Source organism: Danio rerio, chromosome 10, assembly GCF_049306965.1.
Source record: "Danio rerio strain Tuebingen ecotype United States chromosome 10, GRCz12tu, whole genome shotgun sequence".
Classification (NCBI taxonomy): domain Eukaryota; kingdom Metazoa; phylum Chordata; class Actinopteri; order Cypriniformes; family Danionidae; genus Danio; species Danio rerio.
The window spans coordinates 48,531,065-48,554,779 of NC_133185.1; the positions used below are offsets into that span (position 1 = coordinate 48,531,065).

The 23,715-nt window shown below is 36.1% G+C and overlaps 1 protein-coding gene across 2 annotated transcripts in view; it reads right to left on the reverse strand.

Annotated features, from left to right (window-relative positions):
* Window positions 1-2,031: 2,031 nt before the first annotated feature.
* The window catches only part of hapln1b (hyaluronan and proteoglycan link protein 1b), a 61,671-nt gene continuing 39,987 nt past the window's right edge, over window positions 2,032-23,715 (reverse strand). The window contains exons 1-5 of one of the 2 annotated variants that reach the window (XM_002663658.8): window positions 23,428-23,587; window positions 19,018-19,161; window positions 11,273-11,635; window positions 6,353-6,655; window positions 2,032-2,403 (exon numbers count right to left, since the gene is read on the reverse strand). In XM_002663658.8, coding sequence (XP_002663704.3) covers window positions 2,114-2,403; window positions 6,353-6,655; window positions 11,273-11,635; window positions 19,018-19,123 — 1,062 coding nt within the window. In that variant the 5' untranslated portion in view covers window positions 19,124-19,161; window positions 23,428-23,587 and the 3' untranslated portion in view covers window positions 2,032-2,113. Of the gene's footprint in view, window positions 2,404-6,352; window positions 6,656-11,272; window positions 11,636-19,017; window positions 19,162-23,427; window positions 23,588-23,715 lie in introns of those variants that run through there. The other variant, XM_009305685.5, reaches the window with a different exon arrangement.

Sequence of the window (23,715 nt, forward strand, 5' to 3'; positions counted from 1 at the left end):
CATTTATGACCATATATAAACACACACATAGAGTATGTATGTGTGTTCATATGTGAACAACATATACATTTACATATGCTTAAATATATTAGCTATTTTAAATATCTGTTCAATTATGGCCGTATAAAAACGTATATGAACGCACACGCATATATGCATGTGTACTTATATATGTTCATATATGGCCATATATGAACATACATTTACACATATGTGCAAATGCATTAGCTATATTTTAAATATGTGTTCATATTTGGTCCTTTATGAACACACATACACATATGTACACATGTGTTCGTATATGTTCCTATACGGCCATATATCAACATATACATTGACATATATGTTCAAATAAATTACCTATGTTTTATATATGTGTTTATGGTCGTATATGAACATATATGAACGCACATACACATCCATATGTATATGTTCATTTACATGTATGTTTAAATGTTTTAGCTATATTTTGAGTATGTTTATATATGGCCGTATATGAACATATACAAGCACACACACACACACACACATATATGTATGTGTGCTTTCATATATGTTTATATACGGCCATATATGGAAATATACATTTACATATTATGTTTAAATTTATTAGCTATATTTTAAATATGTTCATATATAGCCGTATATGAACATATATGCATGTGTGCTCCTATATGTTCATATACGGCTATACATGAACATATACATTTACATATGTTCAAATGAATGAGCTATATTTTAAATATGTGTTCATATATCGCTGTATATGAACATATATGAACGCACATACATATATGTAGGTGTGTTTATATACGGCCATACATAAACATATACATTTACACGTACAAATATATTAACTATATTTGAAATAATTGTTCATATTTGGTCATATATGAACGCACACACACACACACACACACACACACAAAAGTGTATATGTGTGTGTGTGTATGTATATATATATATATATATATGTATATATGTATGTGTGTGTGTGTGTGTGTGTGTGTGTGTTCAGATATGTTCATATATGGCCATATATCAACATTTACATACATGTTAAAATATTTTACCTATGTTTTATATATCTTTATATATGGCTGTATACGAATGCACATACACGTATATATGTATGTGTGCTCATATATGGCCATATTTAAACATATACATTTACATATATTAGCTACATTTTAAATATGTTCATATATAGCCGTATATGAACATGTATGCATGAACATATACAAAATATTGCTAATGTATTTGAACATGTGTAAATGTATATGTTCATATATGGCCGCATATGAGCACACATGCATATATGTTCATATACGGCCATACATGAACATATACGTTTACATATGTTTGAATATATTAGCTATATTTTAAATGTGAGTTCACATGGCTGTATATGAACACACATATATGTATGTGTGCTCGTATATGGTGATATATGAAAACATATATAAAATATAGCTACTAAATTTAAACATATACTCTCATACAAGTTCATATTTGTAATTCCAATAATAATAAAAAACATTTAAATGACCATTTTTGCAATATTTTTAAATGTATGTAGCATATATACCGCATTTTTATATATGTGAAATCCAAATATGTAATTAGCATACAGTATATAGTCACGGATCAGATTCCTATATGAGGTTTTTTATGGGATATGATGCTCTTGAATGATAAACTAAGTGCCCAAAGGTATCAGGTCAACGTATTTAAACTTTGCCGTCATTTCAGTTCTAGAACATCCCTCAAGCTACTGCATGCTGAATGGAAGAGCGCAGTGTGAATTTCTACTGCAATCTCGCCAAATATATCTCTTCCTTTAATTAGCACTGCTGTATACGATCGCTCAGACTCGTAGTTTCTGCGGCCTACTATGAATGCTTTTCCTGTCCGGTTGCCGTCTTCATTTTTGAGGGAAAAGACCACCCGAGGAGGTGCCTAATCCGACAGAATCGTCAAACAAACACCAATCATTTACGTCTTAATCAAATCCTTCAGTATTACAGTATCTAGAGACTTTGTCACAGTTTTAATGCACTCTAACTCCTTACATTGTTACACTTAGTTCGTGAGTTATACACATTTTGCGAACTCAGTTGTTGCTCTTGTAGCAGTAGACGCCGTAGAGTTTGTGCTTCTTGTCTGGGAATCCGGAGAAGCGTACGGCGGCCTCTGTGGGACTGCAGCGTCTGCGGGGTTTGGAGATTGGATACCGTACGCTACCGTCCGCCAACCAGCCGGCGTCGCATCGATCGTAGCCCAGAAGCTTCCATGCTGCGTACATTTGCCCAACTTTGGCGATTTGAGCTCCATCCTTTTGGCATGCTTGCACCGCCTCGTCATATGTAAGCTTGGACGAGTGTATCAAATAATAAAAACGTCCTGTGGGGGAGTAAAAAGACAAGTGTTTATTCTCAAAGTTGCTCAAATAAGATGCAGCATTACACTAGCTACACTGCTCAGCATAATTGAGTACAGCCCATTTCGAAAATGAATCTTTTTCTCCATTTCTCAGTGAATATAAGCAATGTATTTTGGTGCATTTAAACAAATAGATTTATTAAACATATTTATAAAAAACATATTTTAGTCACCAATTTAGAAATTGAAAGATAATACAAATAAATTCCAACAAAATATAGCAAAAAAAAATAAATTATAATAATACAATCTAATAAATTTTCAACTAAATTCAATTTTTTGCTTCTCTGGATTTTTTCCTCTTTTCCAAAGTTGTATTTATTATTTTTCTATAACATATAAATTTTGGTGTACTAGTTTTTGGACCGTTATTGTAAGTTATTTTGGTAGATAAGCTCCAGATTTGGCTTCAGTACTGACTAATTAAAAAAAATATATGAATTTAAAACATTGGTTTGTTATATATGCAGAGCTCTGCATGTTTCCATCCAAAGATGCACATAAAATATATGTACAAAACTGGAATATTGCATAAAAGACATCCATCCAATGAGTTAAAGAGAACAAAATCGTCACTTCCTGATAATTGACACCAAATATCAAAATTTAAATATAATTTGCTGCAGTAGAAGCTGCGTGAGTCTTTATTTAATAAATGGCTTGTGCCTAGGCCTACATAATTAATCAATTTGAAAAGGTGTGATTTATTTATTTTTTTTATTATAAATTTTTTTTTTTCCCAAAATCACAAAAGCTGCGATTATTTAGATTATAACTATGGCGAGGGAGGCAAGCACAATACATTTAAATAATCCAACTAACGTTACTTAAAAAGCAGACAACTGTTACGACAGAAAGTTTCTGTCATTATAATAACCTTGGATTAAAATTTCACGGTATTGTGATTACTGCTCTAAAACAAGCTATTTTTAAATGTCTGGGTTAAAAAAAAAAACTACTTTTTTTCCCCAATTAAACACCATATATTTTGTTTTAGGAAACATTTATATTATTTTGGAGCAGTAAACATGTCAGGCTAAATGATTCAAATGAATCATTACCTTCTGCTGTTTACATTAGTTTTAAAATCAGAGATTTCTTTACAAGACTTAAAAATACATGTAAAATCTTACATATACCTTAGGAACGGTATTACAGAAATTTTTGTGGGTTTAAAACCTTGACTTTTCCAAACCGCGGTATACCCTGAAGATGGTTATCGCCCCATGCCTAGAACCCACGAGCCCTTATTTCACTATGGGAAAAATAAAAGCCGTAAACTCCATCTCTGCTGTCCTTCTCTCTCTTTCTCCCCCTCTCCCCCTCACTTTGCGTGAGGTAACGTTTCCTCTCCTCTCTCGGCTGTTACAGCGATATTTGTAGATCTAGACGGTTACTCTACAGCGCAAGTTTTCTCCACCGTGTCTATCATGGATCAGCTGTGATAACTGCACATTATAGATCACAGCTGTTTATCTGTATCTGTGTCACTCATTGGTGAATAACACCAGAGCCGTGCTGACCGTTATGCTGTGTTTACACCAAATGTGGAACGTGCGAATAAATCATGCTATTCACACGTAAATAGATGCGTGAACATTTTGAGTTTACTGGCTTCATTTGCACACCAAATTCGCTTTATTCACAATATACGCCGATTCACATTATGGGCAGGGCTTCTGTCTGCCTGGTGACACTAGCTTCATTGCTAAATGGCTAACATGGGTTTTATTGGGGGTAGCTGTGCTTTAGGGAGGCTGATAAACAGCGACGATTTATTTGGCGCTGTGTCTGAATCCACTAGATCCATTCAGAGGTGCACCCAGCTCTGTGAGTTCATCAACTCCTTGAGCTTTCAGCGGTGCATCCGATTAAGCCCAGTTTGATGAACTGTTGTCCGGCGTCGCAATCACGCCCCTACAGAAATGCGGCACGAATGTCCACAGAAGTTCAGAAACTTGATCGATTAGCACGATATGTGCGTTAAGCATGTCAAATGTGCAAAATGCTTAACTCGCGCCACTTCATTCCTGTGAATCGCACAGCAGGATGTCTATTCGGGATGTCTATTCGCTTGACGCTTTATCCGTGTCTGGTGTGAACGCAGCATTAGAGCCAATCACAGCCCTTTCTGTTGAGCCGCAGGCACACAATGACCAATCACAGGTGTTTAAGAATTCATTCGACAAGGCGCAGAAAGCAAGTGAGATATTTATTCATTTTCTTCTCGGCTTAGTCCCTTTATTAATCTGGGGTCGCCACAGCAGAATAAACCGCCAACTTATCCAGCAAGTTTTTACGCAACAGATGCCCTTCCAGCCGCAACCCATCTCTGGGAAACATACACACACACACTCATACACTACGGACAATTTAGCCTACCCAATTCACCTGTACCGCATGTCTTTGGACTGTGGGGGAAACCAGAGCACCCGGAGGAAACCCACGCGAGCGCTGGGAGAACATGCAAACTCCACACAGAAACACCTAATGAGCCGAGGATCGAACCAGCGACCCAGAGACCTTCTTGCTGTGAGGCGAACGTGCTACCCACTACGCCACTGCGTCGCCGCAAGTGAGATAATATTTACAATTATTTATTCGCCATAAATGCTCATGTTGTTCTTTTCATGTAATTAAACGAGTGTTTTCTTTGAGCAGGTAAAATTAAGTACATATATAAACATATACATTTACATACATGGTTTCCTCTACAAATGATTCGTCCATGGCGGGGCGCCATGCCAAAATTGATCCCCGCTACAGTACATTACAGCTTTTCATTCAAAACATTCAGTCGTGTTTTTTTTTATAGCGGGTGATAAGTGCACCAAAATGTATTAGAAGGTAAGTGAATTATAACAGCGCAGACTTCTCTGTAGTGCTGTGCGTTGTTTGTTTAACCCTTTAAGTTAACATGCAGACTGACTGTCTGACTGACAGGTGCGTGATGTGTGAGGCCAGCAAACAAGACATATAGCCATTTCACTTTACTTAAGGACGCATTAATATTGCTCTGTAGGTCTATTGGAGAGGTTCAAATATATTCCTAGCCAATCTAATAAATGTTGCAGACACACTTGTTACATAAACACACTAAATAACACTTCAGCAGTGTTTATTTGAGAGCGCACAAGACGATCTGTGCTTGAGCAGCGTATATTTGAAGGGGCGTGCACGAGCAAGTTTTGTGCACGAGCAGAGGAAATCGGTGCGCAAGCAAAGTGGCCTCGACTTCTAATACTGCGCTCACGACATTTGCCATTGAAATAACGGCACAGGTAGTTGGTAGATCTGTGTAAAAAAAGGCCTGCCGCCACAACTAAAGCAAACACTGACATATGTTAAAATATATTACCTATATTTTAAATGTGTTCATATATGGTTGTATATGAACATATATACAGTTAATTTATCTGACTGCTTGTATTAAAGGACACAATTGTTTTACAAATAATATAGTAATGTATTTATAAATGACACATTTTAATACAAGAATTATTTTGCTGAGAAGTAAAATCAAAATTTTTTTTTAAAGCTGTGATGATCAGTTGATTCATCAGCAGATCACTCGTATGTATATTTTTAAACAGACCAGCTGATCTCCACAGCTTTAAAACGCTCAGGTGTCCCTGTATCTGTAGCTACACTCGGCAGTGTAAACGGCTGTGAGTTTGGTGAACCGATGACCTTTACGGCCAATCACAGTCATTTCTGTTGAGCATGTGAACACAAGGGCAAATCAGTGCTGTTTAAGAACGCGCTCAACAGTGCTCAAATGTTAGCAGGAAATGGACGTTTTTAAAATTTTAGTATCGATTGCTATCAAATTCCAGTATTGTGACAACACTAATCCCTTGTAGCCAGCCTATTTCAAATGGCCTTTAATTGAACTGTGAGGAAGACAAACCTTTGTAGTTGGAGGTGAAACAGAAGACATCGTATTGTTCTTTTTGCTTGTCTCGTATCCCATAGTTCCTGACTCCGGGAATGGTGTTTTTGCCTCCACATGGCTCTCTGGGTTTGGTGATGGGGTATTGTACTGATCCGTCACTGAGCCAGCCTGCATTGCACCAATCCAAACCGTCTCTCCAGGCGTCGTACAGCTGCTCAAAGGATGCCACAATGGCGTCTTGGTCTCGGCAAGCTTTTTCAGCCTCAAGGAAGTTCAGGTTGTATCGACCCAGTCTTGGGAAATATGGAAAAACGATACCTGTGGAAAGCAGAAGATCTGGTATAAAAGTAGAGCTGGGAGATTTCATGATATAGCCCACATAGCAAAATATCTCTGGCCCACACAACCAGCTGTTGCTTGGCCCACATGCCGCAGTGAATTACGGTACATGACTGGACCAAGTCTGGCTTCCAGACAAGGGCCAAACCTGGGCCAAGTCTCAGCCAAGTTAATAACCCATAACACAGCCTGAACTGGGCCAGATATGTTGATGTTATGTTGATTTCACGACTGCAATGAAATTGATAAACCCATAAAAACCCATAAAACCCATAAAACCTTGCCTTTTAGGTGCGCTATGGCTGTGCTTTTTCTTGAAGCAACCTGATTGGTAGATTTTTTTTCCCTTTATTCAAAAATAATTAAAAAGTATTTTAAATGTGGGTCAAAATAGGCCAAACTTACATGGCCCACATATCTATTGTTAGCATCTGGGCCAAATACTACATTTGATATCTGGCCTAAGTATTGTGTGCCGCCTTAAAGACGGTGCCACCTCTGCCAAATACGGGTCATGTTTGGCCCACATGCTGTATGCCAGTGCCGGATAAATGCCTGCTGTGCCAGCTTTATGGCAAATCTGGGCCAGAATTCTTTGCTACCTGGAAAGCCATGGTAAATCCTGATAACGATATTTATCACGATAAAGTATCCTTTCTGTTTTCTGTTTTGTTATATACAGTTGAAGTCAAAATTAGTAGGGTTTTTAAAATATTTCCCAAATGATGTTGAACAGATTCAGGAATTTTTCACAGTATTTCTGATAATCTTTTTTTCTTCTGGAGAAAGTCTTATTTGTTTTATATCGGCTAGAATGAAATCAGTTTTTAATTGTTTTAAACCCATATAAGGTCATTATTATTAGCCCCCTTATTAACCTAACTTTACCCTAATTAACCATGTTAAGCCTTTAAATGTCACTTTATGCTGTATACTAGTATCTTGGAAAATATCTAGTCAAATATTATGTGCTGTTATCAGGGCAAAGAGAAAAAAAATCAGTTATTAGAAGCTTATTAGAGTTATTAAAACGAATATGTTAAACAGAAATTGGGGAAAATATACAGGGTATAATAAAAATCAGGGTTCAACGCTAAGGATTTTTTATACAGGTCCAATCGGGCCATTGGTTGAGATTTTTACTTGCCCTGCCAAAATTTTCACTGGCCCCACCAAAAAAACTAAAAAGTTAATAGCTATTTCTTAGCCACATATTTTAAATAGTGGCAAAATTATGCCTGTGAATCTAGAATTTAAACATTTTAAATATTTTAATAAATGTATGATGAGCAAAATTCAAAATTTTGCAGTATGAAAAATGTGCTGGTATTTTATTGCAATTCTAAATAATTTTTATAAAAATGGCTAGCCAAACTGACAACTGTTTTTTTTTTCAGTTTCTTAATTTTGTACCCATGTAATTGTCTGCTTCTAAGGCTTTAGAAACAGACGTTCTTTTTTAGCCTCATTGTTTAATTTTGCTGGCATGTTGCCATCTTTTCGCTTTACTGGTTGTTACCAGGTTACAAAAAAAAAAAAAAAAAAAAAACGTGCTCATCGTTACTGGCCGATAGGGGCCAGTAACAATCCTGTCTACTGTCCCGAGTGTCTTTCACGCTGGCCCCGGGCCACCGGGCAGTCCTTATTGTTGAGCCCTGAAAATATCAAATAAATGTAAAATATAATGAATATTTAGTGATGTCACAAGAGCATAATAAGAATAATGACTTTTTTATTTTGTATATACAATATATATCGCCATGTTGCACAGCCATATACCTGAAAATATATCATTTTGTACAAAAAGTCCTTAAAAATGCTAGGATAATATGCTGTCTGACCTGGCAATAATCAAACTCCTATTTGTTTTCCTTCAGAGCTCTGTCTAAAGTGAATTATTATTGTGATTTATTGCACAAAGCTGAAATGATGCCAAAAATGCAGATAGCAGGGACCAAATAAATGCGCTGTTATTTGGCTTGTGTCAGGATCCTGCTGATGGTCCACACTTATAAGTTGTTCTGCACTGCATTATAAGACTATTGAATAGCGTTTACATTGCACACGCTGTGAAGAGAGTCAGCACAATGTTATCTCATAGCTAATTGTCTTGAGGGCCAGCCAAGAACGTCGCATAAACTGTGTATAATATTGTGAGTAATATTGCATTTCAGATGTTTGCTTAAGGGTTATTATGTCTGAAGGTTGTAGAATATGTACAGAACAAAGCTAGAACATTCATTCATTTATTTTAATTTCGGCTTGGTCCCTTTATTAATTTGGGGTCGCCACAGCGGAATGAACCGCTAACTTATCCACCACGTTTTTACACAGCGGATGCCATTCCAGCCGCAACCCATCCCTGGGAAACATCCACACACACTCATTCACACTCATACACTATGGACAATTTAGCCTATCCAATTCCTCGATACTGCATGTGTTTGGACTGTGGGGGAAACCGGAGCACCTGGAGGAAACCCACGCGAATACGGGAGAACATGCAAACTCCACACAGAAACGCCAACTGACCCACTCGAAGCTCGAACCAGCGACCTTCTTGCTGTGAGGCAACATCACTACCTACTGTGCCACTGCTTCATCAGTATCTAAATTGTTAGTATTATTACTGTCCACATTTCAAAACGTGTGACTTGTGGAGTCATTGCAACGTTTATCCATAGAGTTACCAATACTTTAAGCAGTTATGTGTGTATTTTAGGGCCTGTGTGGGGATTTCAATTCAGTTGAAAGTATTTAGGTATAGGAAATTCCATTTCTAACTTTATGGGCCCTATCATAGCGCTCATAGGCGTTCTGGTCTAAAAAGGAAGGCGTTCTGAGGTGGACCGCTGGCGCGTTGCTATTTTGAGAATCTATAATAGATTTTTAATTAAACCAAAACAAACCCGGTCTAAACTCCAGTGCAGAGTTGCACCGCTTACACACTGCTTAATACACACGAGAGAGCAATAGGCAAATATCTTTACATATGAAAAAATGTAAATATTAAGGATATATATAGGATATAATAAGAATAGATATAGAATATAAATATAAAGGATTAAAATATTACAAAACATATTATTTTCTAGCCGACATAAATATGAAAAATCACTGCTTTCATGTCTTCTTCATCTCGGGAGGCTTTTTCAGTTCATTCATAACAATTTGCTTTTGTATAATGTTATTATTATTAGCAGTATTATTTATTATATCCATATTTATATTTGTTTTATTAAAAACAAGCTTAGATTTGTCCACCTGTCAGGTTTTAGATCATATGGGGCACAGCATGTGTTTTAGGATATAACTCAGGTTTTTGAGCACATTTTGTTATTATTATTCATTTATTCGTTTGCTGGAAATTAGAACTGAATTTAGAAATAGTTTTGAAACAAATATTTGTGCTTAACAAACAAAATTATTTATTTATAGACTAATGTCTGTGAGTAAAGGTTTCCCTATCCAAGAGCGAAAGTGATCCATTATCTCTCATTCTCACGCAGTAGATGCTCTGTTTAACAGTTTTCTGTTAAAACACTGTTAACTGTTTGCTTGTGAAATGCTCAGTTTTTCCACTTAGACTCACTTTGCGTCCTGTAAATAGCGAATGTGCTCTTGGCGTGACGCAGCTGACTCTTAAAGGGAATGGGAGATGAGACTGTAATTGGTTTATTCTCAAAACACACCTATAACTCATTGAGAAAATAAACTCAACCCTTTTAGACCAGGCGCCGAGACGCAAAGCAGATTTTCCCGTCCTTAAGTTCTAATTTCCAGCAAACGAATAAATGAATAATAATAACGAAGTGTGCTCAAAAACCTGAGTATTATCCTAAAACACATGCTGTGCCCCATATGGTCTAAAACCTGACAGGTGGACAAATCTAAGCTTGTTTTTAATAAAACAAATATAAATATGGATATAATAAATAATACTGCTAATAATAATAATAACATTATACAAAAGCAAATTGTTATGAATGAACTGAAAAAGCCTCCCGAGATGAAGAAGACATAAAAGCAGTGATTTTTCATATTTATGTAGGCTAGAAAATAATATGTTTTGTAATATTTTAATCCTTTATATTTATATTCTATATCGATTCTTATTATATCCTATATATATCCTTAATATTTACATTTTTTCATATGTAAAGATATTTGCCTATTGCTCTCTTGTGTGTATTAAGCAGTGTGTAAGCGGTGCAACTCTGCGCTGGAGTTTAGACCGGGTTAGTTTTGGTCTAATGAAAAATCTATTATAGTTTTTAAAAATAGCAACGCGCCAGCGGTCCGCCTCAGAACGCCTTCCTTTTTAGACCAGAACGCCTATGGACGCACAAATGAGCGCTAATGCATTTGCTATTTAAACAGCGTAGCGCAACGCCTCAAAACAACTCTTATGCCCAGCTGAAACTACCAAAAGACTATTGCACCACGCCTTGCGCCACACTGCGCCGGGTGTATGATAGGGCCCTCTGTGTGAATGTAGCATGATACTGCATAGACATGTTGCCAGATTGACATTTTACTTGCAATTGATGGAAACCCCACCACATACAGTATACAACCAACATAAACATGCTTTACCTTGTAGGTCAAGAGAAACCACTGCCGTATCGTCCTCCAAGCCATCGATGACTTCACACTTGTATTTCCCGTAATCCTCCAGGGTGATCTCTGTGATGACCAGTGTGGCGTCGCTCTCGCTGGCAGCCTGAAGGTGAACGCGGCCGTGGAATCGACCGTAGCTCTTTTTGTGGAAGCCCATCGCCACAAACACATCAATTTCCTTCAGGTAGTCTGAGGTCAGTTTAGTCCATTTAATCCTCAGCTTGGGATTTGGGGGAAGCGAGGAATCCCGATTGAACTTGCATGGCAGTGTGGCATTGCCTCCGCGCTGAGAGATCACTTTGGGTTGTGCTGTGTCGACTGAGAGTCGGGGGCCGTTTTCTAAAAACCCCAATAAAACAGAAACTTAGTGACAGAAGTAGACTGTAAAATAAAACGATATGACTACATTTAATAACTTAAAATAAGTGAAAATAAAATTATTATAACTTATTTAAATAAGTAAATTGGGTTTCAGAGAGTTTTGGTTTTGCATTAAGGAAGTTTGCAGCACATGTTTACAGCTTTCCATTGTTGCAGATCTGAAATGTTGTCAGGAGCTGTCAGTCCATCATCACAGTGCTTAAGTATTATTATAATTATTCTATTATTATTCCCTCCAGTCTTCAACATACACTGACAAAGTAATGATTACAAACGATTTTTAAATGTTATTTTAACTTATTTGAATAAGTTAATGGGGTTTCAACAAATGATTGTAAAGTTATATATTTTTTTAAGATGCTGTATACACGTTTTTGACTCTTCTAAAGCATAAAAATGCCATGATATGCAGATGTTTTAAAAAAAAAACTATTCACAGCTGAAGCCCGCGCTTTACTTTTAGCATTGGAGTATATAGAAAATGCCCAACAAAAGAAATCAGTCATTTTTACAGACTCTAAATCATGCCTCCAAGTTATGGAATCTTCAACGAATGATCATCCTTTGATTGACAATATTTTAACTAAAGTTCACCAACTACAAAATCAGTTTTATCACATCATTTTTTGCTGGGTTCCTGGACATGTCGGACTTTTAGACAATGAGCGAGCTGATGCAGCTGCTAAAGATGCTTTGAAGCAAGTAGTGAACAAATGCCGAATTCCTCCGTCAGAGATGAAACCTTTTATCAACGCTTACATTTTAAACAAGTGGCAAAAGGAATGGGCTGCATTAGAAAACAATAAACTACATGAAATCCAACCTGAAGTTTCACACAGAATTTTAAGACATTTTAAGAATCCATTTGATCAAGTAGTTTTTACCAGATGTTGTATTGGGCATACGAGAATTACACATGGTTTTTTGCTCCAAGGTGCAAACCATACTCAGTGTTTGTGCTGCAAAACTCCTCTTACTGTAAAACACATTTTACTGGACTGTCCTGCTTTTACTGATTCCAGAAGGACTTTTTATGGACTCTTTTAAGGACATTTTTGACAAAGTGAAACCAGAAAAGATTTTAGAATTTTTATCATGTATTAACACAAAAAATCTTATTTAATTTATGTTTTATTTTGTTTGTTGATTTTTAAATTGTATATTTATTGTTGAAAGATTACTGCCATGAAGATAGCCTTGGTTGCTGACATGGCACTAAATAAAAAAAATACATACATATATATAAAAAAAAAACTAACGTAGTCTAACGATGTTTCGTACACAACGATAAATAAAATGGCCTTAAAGGGCCATGACACCCCCCACTTTCGGTTAAAGTCTACTTCAGAATTTTTTCAAAAGATGCATCATAATGGGCGTGGAGCTCCGCGAGCAAAAGGCGGAAGTGGGCGTGGCCGGCAGGGCAGATGGAGAGGAGCGAACTGTTGTCAATTTGCTCACAAAATGAGACACAAACCGTGAGGAGACGCATGAGTTTATTAAACAGAAATAAACAGCCATTTATTGCCCTGCTACATTTGTTATTCGTAATTTCATATACAGACAACCACAATTTATATCATTATAAAGATAATCGTGTTCATATAAACACTATAAATGAGGATTCTCCCTCAATCCCCGGGTCTGACTCTGAATCAGAGGTCTGAATGCAGACTCAGTGCAGCAGGTCTCCTGACCTGTCTATTTTAACCATTAGCCCTGCTGGTAATCTGGATGATTAAGGCAAACACAGCAGCACGGCGATGTGTCTGAATGTGAATGAACTCCTGATAAAAGACAGCGTCCGCCATTCTCCAATTCTCGTACTGCTTGGAGCACACACACAGCTTTGCTGTATGATCGGCCCTGACAGGATCGCAGGGGAAAAACATGCAACACCCCGTCGCGATTTTGATTTTGCCCCAAAAATCCTTTTAAACCTGGAAGCTAAAATGAGCTGACAAAAGCTCAAAATGATCCAGTTTAACCCACAATTAAAGCTGACAAGCTGTCTTAATTGATGCTCAGCACACACACATCTGTTAATTAAAAAAAAAGTTCTCCAGGGTGTCCTAAACCTTTAAAATGACAGCATCACTTATCACAGTAATTTCTATGAATAATAAATCGCATAACAAAAAGTATGTATTCAATAATATCATAGATTGCGATCACCGTCTTCATTTTTTTTCTCTAAGATGACATGGTGAGTCTGTCCCTGCCATATGCTGTTGGGTTATGCAGACACATGAATTATCATGTTTGCTAGATTTCTTAGAAGAGGAAACTCCCTTTAAATGTTTATGACTTGTGACTGTGCATGCACTTCCAGTGAAGACGCGCTAGTAGGTGTTCCTGTCGTTGCAACCATTAGTTCACATAATAAGAAAAACGTGCTCTCGTTTGCATGCGTTTTACAGAGCAGGATGTGGAGAGATTTGCCTCAGAAAGTTCTAGATGTGCTTAAGTACCAGAGATCTGAGAGATGGACTAAACGTAAATAAGTTAAAGAGGGACCCCCATGGCTAGACCTCTGAACTTCCTGTCAGACTTTGCCAACATAATGCCAAATATAATGCATATTTACACACCAGGCTCTGCTTACATACACTATACAAAAATGCTGGGATCCACATAATCACTTGATGTTGTCCGAAGGCAAATTAAGTTAACTTTAATGGTTTGTACAGTTTTAAGTTATGCATAAACACCCCCCCCCCCTTTTTTTTTAATTTTCCAGAGTAGACATTTTGTGCAAATATCTGGTATGTTTTATTTGTATTTATTTATATATAATTTTCTTTATTTATTATTGTACTTGATGAAAATTATTTTTATCATGAAGCTTATAGTAGCAGAAAATACAAGCCTTACTTTCTAAATTAAATCTTATTCTAAGAAATTCATTACATGGATAAATGTTTTTAATTGTTTTGAAATGTACTTCTTTCATTTTAGGCAACAAGGGAAATGCCAGGTATCTTTTTTTAACTTCAATAGTGTGTGCTTTATATGAAACTTTTCTTTTAACAGGAAGAGGAAAATATTCTTTTGTCAGTAGTGATCTCAGGACCTTGTTGTTACATTTAATATCCATTAATCATTTACATTTAAACATTTACATTTAAATCCATATCCATTTAATATACATATAATAATATACATTTAATACATTTATATGTCATTTATATGAAAAACAAAGTATTGAATTTCTGTGTAATAATATGTTGATTGTAGCAAAATTGTATATTCACAAATTTAAAGGTTCTCCTTGTTTCAAAGCATTTAAAAATGATTTTAACATTTTATATAAATCCATAATACTGGTAAAAACAAAAGATGCCTCAAAACTCTTTAAGCTTTTGTCAGCTTATATGGACTGAAAAAATTCAAATCCCCCCCCCCAAACAACTTCAGTTCATTTTAAATAAGTAGTTTGAACAAGAAGAAACTTATATTTTTAGTGCACATGACCCATGCATAAACAGTTTGACATGTAAAACTTATTGTGCACCATTGCAGTGTATATAACACTAGGAATCATAGAAATCCAGCTGTGGTGTTTATGGAAACACTGTGGCCTGCTCTCAGTTTTCTAAAGTCATCTGCTTTTGATAATGATTGCAAAGGAGCAAAGGACATATTCAGGACTCAGACACAATTGGATTAAGGTAAAGCATATGTTTTTAGTTATCATTAAATGTTAGCATGGATTAGCATGTCTCAGTATTTCCAGCAGTCACAGGACGTCAACATGACGTCAGATTGACATTGTACCCCAAGTTATTTTGAGACGTTGCATTTTGATTGGAAATAAAAATCGGGTTGACGTCAATGTCCAACGTCAGACAGATATTGCATTTTGGTTAGAAAGCAAAATATTGGAATAGCCTCTTATGTATTTAGGCTGCTTTACATGTATAAAAACCAAAGTTGTGCGTTTTAGATTATTTTTATCTATTATTTTCTGGAAAGCTGCTTCTGACCATGACACGTCCACACTAAATGACTATAAAAGACATGTTTAAGGGATTTTATGGAACATCCCTCATTTATTCTCTTAAGTAAGGAAAGATCTCCACTGAACTGTTATAATTAGAGGGAAAATGTGTTTAATGCATTATAAAGTTTGAAGCATCAAAATCGGTACTCAGTATCAGCCGATCACCATGACAATATATCAGTACTCTGTATCAGCTGCAAAAATCCTGATCGGAGCATCTCATATGAATATATATATATATATATATATATATATATATATATATATATATATATATATATATATATATATATATATATATATATATATATATATATATATATATATATATATATATATATATATATATATATATATATATATATATATATATATATAGTGAGGTGTAGTCAGAATTAGTAGCCACCCTTTGATTGATTTATTTTTTTATTTTTTAAATATTTCCCAAATGATGTTTAACAGAGCAAGGAAATTTTCAAAGTATGTCTGATAATATTTTTTCTTCTGGTGAAAGTCTTATTTGTTTTATTTCGGCTAGAATAAAAGCAGTTTTTCATTTTTTTAACCACATTTTAAGGTCATTATAATTAGCCCCTTTAAGCAATTTTTTTTTTGATAGTATATATTTTTCGATAGTCTAATATTATTTACTGCCATCATGGCAAAGATAAAATAAATCAGTGATTAGGAATGAGTTATTAAAACTATTATGTTTAGAAATATGTTGAAAAAAATCTGCTCTTAGACAGAAATTAGAGGAAAAAAAATAAAGGGGGGAATGGAGGTAATAATTCAGGGGCGCCAATAATTCCGTCTTCAACTGTATGTATATATGTATATGTGTATATATATATATATGTATATATATATATATATATATATATATATATATATATATATATATATATATATATATATATGTGTGTGTGTGTGTGTATATATGTATATATATGTGTATATATATGTGTATATATATGTGTATATATATGTATATATATGTATATACATATATATATATATATATATATATATATATATATATATATATATATATATATATATATACATACACACATATATACATATATATATATATATATACATATATATATACATACATATGTATATGTATGTGTATATGTATATAAATATATATGTATATATATGTGTATATATATATATATATATATATATATATATATATATATATATATATATATATATATGCATATATGTATATAAATATATATGTATGTATGTGTATATATATATATATATATATATATGTATGTATGTATGTATGTATGTATGTATATATACACGTGTATATGTGTGTGTGTGTGTGTGTGTGTGTGTATATATACACACACACACACACACACACACACACACACACACACACACACACACACACACACATATACACATATATATATACACATATACATACATACAGTTGAAGACGGAATTATTGGCGCCCCTGAATTATATATATATATATATATATATATATATATATATATATATATATATATATATATATATATATATATATATATATATATATATATAAAATTTGTTTATATTTATTATTATTTTATTAAAAAAAATTTACCATCTGAGAGTTTCAAATAGCCTCTGTAAAATATCCTAGCAAACCGCACATCAATGGAAAGCTAATAGTTTCATTTTTTTGATGATGAACTGTACATCTCATTTTCCAAACATTGACAATTATCACCGGTTTTGAAATCCCTGTCCACATATTGCTGTTCACACAAACTACACTGTATGAAAATAAAAATCCTGGGTTTCAGACAATTTCTCCCAACACAGATCAATCAAGTTAACTTAATAGTTGTTACATATTTAAGTGTATTAAACATAAAAGAATTACGTTTTGGGTTGTTTCAGCTCAATTTAAATAGGTCGTTGGAGCAAGTGTAATCTTGTTTATTTTGCAGATGAAGTTAGTAGAAGGCTGAGAGACTACTATAATATAAGTAAATACGGAACCTTAAAAGCTTATCAGTTATTCCACGCTTAAGTAATTCCAGCCTCTTTGTGACTGTCCTGTGACAGTAGCCAGAGGGGTTTGAATCTCCAAAGGCGACACCCGTTGAGATAATTATGGTAAGTGTCCCTGTTAAGAAGTGCTGGAGGGGGACACACTATTTAGGGGATGGGCGTTACACAACCCCTGTCTATATCTTTACATTTGTCTAAATTTCCCCCGTCTTCTTTTTGCTTTTTTAATATATGCTTTATTACACTGACCAGTAAAATATAAAAAACAAAGAATTATAATATTGGGAAACAGTGTCTGAATTTTTCCCTTTCTTTGGCAGTTGTCAGTGTTCTGCTTTTGCTATTGTTTTTAGTTAGTGGTTGTGCAATTCTTAGGGTGTTTTAGGTGCAACAGATAATAACTTGACTTCTAGTCGATCATTTGGCATCAGAAGTGGCCTATATGAAAGGCAAAGGCCTCTAGATTACACTTATTTGAGCTCAATAAAATATGATCATGCCTTGATTGTTAATGATTTCATTAGGACAGTAGCTCTGACTCTGCTTAGACTAAAGTCTCATCACTGAACAGAAATAATGTCCAGTATAGAATATAAAGTCCTGCTGCAGTGGAGACAGAATGAATATTGTGTCTGACTCCATCATGAGCTTGGAGGACTGCATCCATACATCTCTGACATGACTCAAATCACTGATTAATAAAGTCATCTGGAATGGCAAAGAAAGCGTTCCTGCAGGACTCCCAGAGTTCATCAAGACTCTTTGTGTTCATCTTCAACGCCTCCTCCTTCATCTGACCCCAGACATGCTCAATAGTGTTCATGTCTGGTGACTGGGCTGGCCAATCCTGGAGTAGCTTAACCTTCTTTGTTTTCAGGAGCTTTGATGTGGAGGCTGAAGTATGAGGAGGAGCGCTATCCTGCTGGAGAATTTGCCCTCTCCTGTGGTTTGTAATGTAATGAGCAGCACAAATGTCTTGATACCTCAGGCTGTTGATGTTGCAGATCTCTCGCACGCCCCCATACTGAATATAAGCCCAAACCATGATTTCTCCTTCACCAAACTTGACTGATTTCTATGAGAATCTTGGCTCCATGCTGGTCCCAGTAGGTCTTCTGCAGTATGTGTGATGATTGGGGTGATTCAGCAGAGAAATCCACCTTCTGACACTTTCCCAAATGATCAACTAAAGGTTAAGTTATTATTTGTTGCTCCTACAACTGAGATCGACGACAAGACTTTTGTCAGGTAGTGTACATTCTTTTTTTGTGCAGTTTTCTCCTGCACACAATCCTAAACATCCTCTCACCTGAGATATAAATGGTCCTGTAGGTTTCCAGGTCGCTGTACGCCTCCTCAAAGTTGTCAGCTCTGCTCTCAGACAGAACCAAGAGGAAGAGGAGCAGGAAGGTCATCTTGATTTATAGCACCGGGGGGATCGGGGGAATCTTCACTACAAGGGGAACACAAAAATATGACAAAGTCAGCAAGCATGCATTGAAAATGACTCGATATACTCTACATCAGGGATGTCAAACTCAATTCCTGGAGGGCCACAGCCCTGCACAGCTTAGCTCCAACCCTAATTAAACACACCTAATCAAACTAATTGAGGCCTTCAGGCTTGTTTGAAACCTACAGGTAAGTGTGTTGGAGCAGGGTTGGAACTAAACTGTGGAGGGCTGCGGCCCTCTAGGAGTTGAGTTCGACATCCCTGCTCTACATCATTTGATAAAGAGGGCTTTCCTAAAACAATCCCAGGTCGTTCTCGGAGTAGTGTTGTCACGATTACCAGATTAAAGCTAAACCACAACAAATTTTCTGATGGTTATCATTAACATTTAAAATGTTCATTATTAAATCCGTGATTGATTATCATGATTTGGGAAAACCTGCAGTAAATCCTGTAACAGTCTGATTAGCTGTTTAATAAATGCATGCTAATATGGACAGTCAGTAAATGTATGTTTTTATACAACACTTACCTGCTGAAAAATCCAGCTTAAACCAGCCTAGGCTGGTTGGCTGGTTTTAGCTGGTCGACCAGGCTGGTTTTAGAGGGGTCTTGGCCATTTCCAGGCTGGTTTCCAGCCATTTCCAGCCTGGTCTTAGCTGGTCAGGTTGGGAGATGACCAGCTAAAACCAGCTTGACCAGCCTAGCCAAGCTGGGAGTCCAGCCAAAACCAGCTATATCCAGCTTAAACCAGGCTGGTCAAGCTGGTTTTAGCTGGTTTTAGCTGGATTTGGCTGGTCATTTTCCAGCCTGACCAGCTAAGACCAGGCTGGAAATGGCTGGAAACCAGCCTGGAAATGGCCTAAACCCCTCTAAAACCAGGCTGGTCAACCAGCTAAAACCAGCCAACCAGCCTAGGCTGGTTTAAGCTAGATTTTTCAGCAGGGTTCTGTCTGGTTCTTGAATCTGATTGGCTGATAGCCGTGCGATATTCTGCCAGTAATAGCACTCAACCAGCCTCTTCACCCTTCACCTTTGTTTATTACTCCGCCCACATACAGCAACAAGCAGAGGACTCTCCACAGATTGACAAATGTTGCAGCTATTGACAAATATTGCAAACATGATGTACCTTTGCGGCATTTTTAGTCGAGAATTTATTTGTTTAGGTTGCAGTTTATTTATAAGGATAGTGCCTATTTTAAATATTCATATTTTTTAGGGACATCACGTCGGCAGCCATTAGCCTGTCTGTGAGCAAAGACGATTGTTGACGTTCATCCACAAGATGGCGATAGAGACCACATAATAAGCCCTAAGAGAAAACAGCGTAATTTCATACAACATTAAATTATTATTAAACAGGTAAATGATTTTCTAAGTCGATCTCTCTCTCTCTCTCTCTCTCTTTTTTTGTATGTTGTAGTGCTGTATTTATACCATAGTGGTATTGTAATATCCCGATTGCAACAGAGAAATATTGGGAAATCTCTGTAGACTAATGTCATTTCATGTTGTTCAGCCTTATAATCTTAAAATGTGAGCAAAATCAGCTGTTTTGTCATCACTTTAGACATTACGCTAGAGAATCGTTCAAACACTAGCTCTAAGGTGACGTTGGAAAATGCGCAACGTTTTCTGCTGTTCTGACATCAGCTGCAGATGTGAATGAATGGCGGAAGAAAGTAGTTCCTCGTACAAAGAGGGTTTTGAAACTCTCCATGATTGATTTTCTTTTTTTATATACACTATTATGCCGTGAAACTGTTGTCTAAACGCAATATCACACTCGTAACAGTGCAATATGGCATCGCATGCCTCCCACCAGTACCGATGTACAGCCACATCGCACTGCAACGAGCGTGATTTTGCAAATATATACATATATGTGTGTATATATGTATATATGTGTGTAAAATCAACGCTATCTCATACAGTGCAGTTAAAGTATGTTGTATTTCTTTCATTTAAAGTATGTGCGGTTTATTATTATTGAGAATACTGAGCTGAAGCTTGACTTTAAAAATTTAAATCACAAATGCTATCGCAATATCAGTGAGAAAAATTGCAATTAGATATTTTCTTCAAATCGCACAATAAACTTTGGGCTTTATGAAGCAGTTTTGTGAAAAACAAAGTAAACATGGATCTCTGTGAGACACTATTTCAAGTGCAGGTTTAACAAACAACACCTCAAATAACAATGTAATTAATGCTGGATTCTACACAATTGATTTGTATTGGGACAACATGAACGAACGGGCTAAATGCACACGGAGTTTTAATTTTAGCCAGCCAGCCTCAGTGCTTCCGGAAAACTGTCTTTCCATAATAAAATTGCCAAGTTTAAGGTCTGATTTCTTTACAAATCAGTGATTTTCGCTGCCTGTTAGATATTCAATATGAAATGGGTCTCAGATCGGACAATAAGCTGTGCATTACATTACATTTCCCTCCACCATGTCTTTAAAATAAGACAATTTATTTTACCCCAGTGTTTTTAATGGAGTTTCTGCGTTAGCTTGCTGGTACTCACGGCTCTAGTGGTCACAGTCTTCTCGTTTTTCGCTTGAACAACTAAATGAATGCTGAAATCTGTTTAACTGAATGTATTGTAATTACATTACATCAATGCAGCAATAGGAACCTTATGACATTGAAAATAGTCGCATTAAGCTTTCACCAGAAATTTATCATTGGCTGAAAAACACTAGCTGTTTTATTCACCTTATTCTCAGCTGACGAGCGGGCGCTGCCATTTGAATCTTTTTGTCTCGCGACTTCCGGTCACATTCACTTCCATTCATTTTTTGACGTTAACAACTGCTCGTTACGCTGCTTGATGTTGCAATTTAATATTTTCTTATTATATTATGCTACTTGGTCTGTGTAGTCATGCAAACATTTGTTTGTTGAGCAAGTTGTTTGGCCATTTTCTGCCGTTTATTATTCCTAGTCATTTCTACCATAGGCGACTGAATCGGAAGTTCTAAGACAATCGCGAAAACAGGCGCACTTCCACATTTTAGAATAAGGTCATTAGCCCATTAAGTTAACTTATTACGTTTTACAAATTAAGGTGGATTGAACATACAGTTAGGTTGTCACAAAAAAACTCAAGAATTGTTGTTTCAGCTTATTTTAAAAGAAAGACAGTTCGCTCAAACAGCAAACGTCATTTTTTTGAGTTAAGAAAATCAAATGCACACGTAATAAACACAAAAAATGCAGCCTGATCTCATGAGGAAACCTGTGTATTTTTTGTTTTGTCAGTTTAGTGGCTAATTCGTACATTCGAGTTGAGTCATACGCAAATATACGGTGTTAAAAAGGAGGCATGGTACCTAACCCCAACAGCCATTGGGTGATGAGCAAATCGTACTAAATTGTACGAATTAGAACATACGAATTCATACAAATTAGCCACTAAGTCAAAACGTAACGATTTTCCGTGAGATTGCGTTGAAAAATGTACATGAAATAATACAAACATACATAAATACAAAATGCACAGTGTTTTGGTTATGTTCTCAAACAAAATGAATCACTGGATTGACTACAGTTTTTTAAGGTAAGTGGTTGTAAACAGTTAATTTGAGCTGAATTTAATAAACAAATTAAGTTGAACATTACTAAACTAAGATTGTTTGTTTAAATTCAGCCCATGTAAATAGTTTGCATTTACTTACCTTAAAAAAACGTAGTAAATCCAATGAATAATTTTTTCAGTATGTTCTTTGGCACATAACGACAAAAAACTGCTTATTTTATTTGTTGTTTGTTCATTTATAGACCCAAAACTTGCGTTAAGTGTGTGACATTTATTCTGGAACATTTGTAGGTCATTATAACAAAAGCATGATACCATTAATAACCCTGATATATTAGGCCACGGTATTCATAATATGAGCTGTTAATAGCATTACAACTCTATTATAGTGAGAGAGTTCAGTTTTGTGCGGCAGATCCCATCCGCAGTAACTCCGCTGTGCAGTGCTGTCACGCACACACACCAGCGCACACCATGTCCTTTTATCACAGAAAGTCACTCAAACACAAATACAGTAGGACGCGTTCAGAAACGAATGACTGTGGCTTATAAACGGTTCATGCATGCTTAAATCCCAATTAACAGCAGTGCTGCAGGACCGCTTTCCATACCCTTCACCTTAGGACGCACTGAAGTGTGATTAAAAGTGCTCACTATGCTGCAAAACTTTCCAAGTACACTTTTAAAGCACAAGACCGAGATTAGAAAGGACTTACCATTTTACGGAGTGCTCACTAGTGCATGTGAAGACAGCTACGCCAAAAGATCAGAGAAAGTGTGTAGACTCTTCTCTCTCTGCAGTCACTCTGATTGATTCGGGGGTTTTTTCTTCATTCATTTCAGAGTGCTGACGCACTGAGGTAGTCCCTCTCTACTGCAGTCAGCAGAACTCCTCTGCAGAGTAGCCAACCAACCCCCCCCCCCCAAAACCCCATCCTGCAAACAATCATTACGCACACCAGGAAGCCTCCGCTGATAACACTGAGGACTCGCAGATGCTGTGA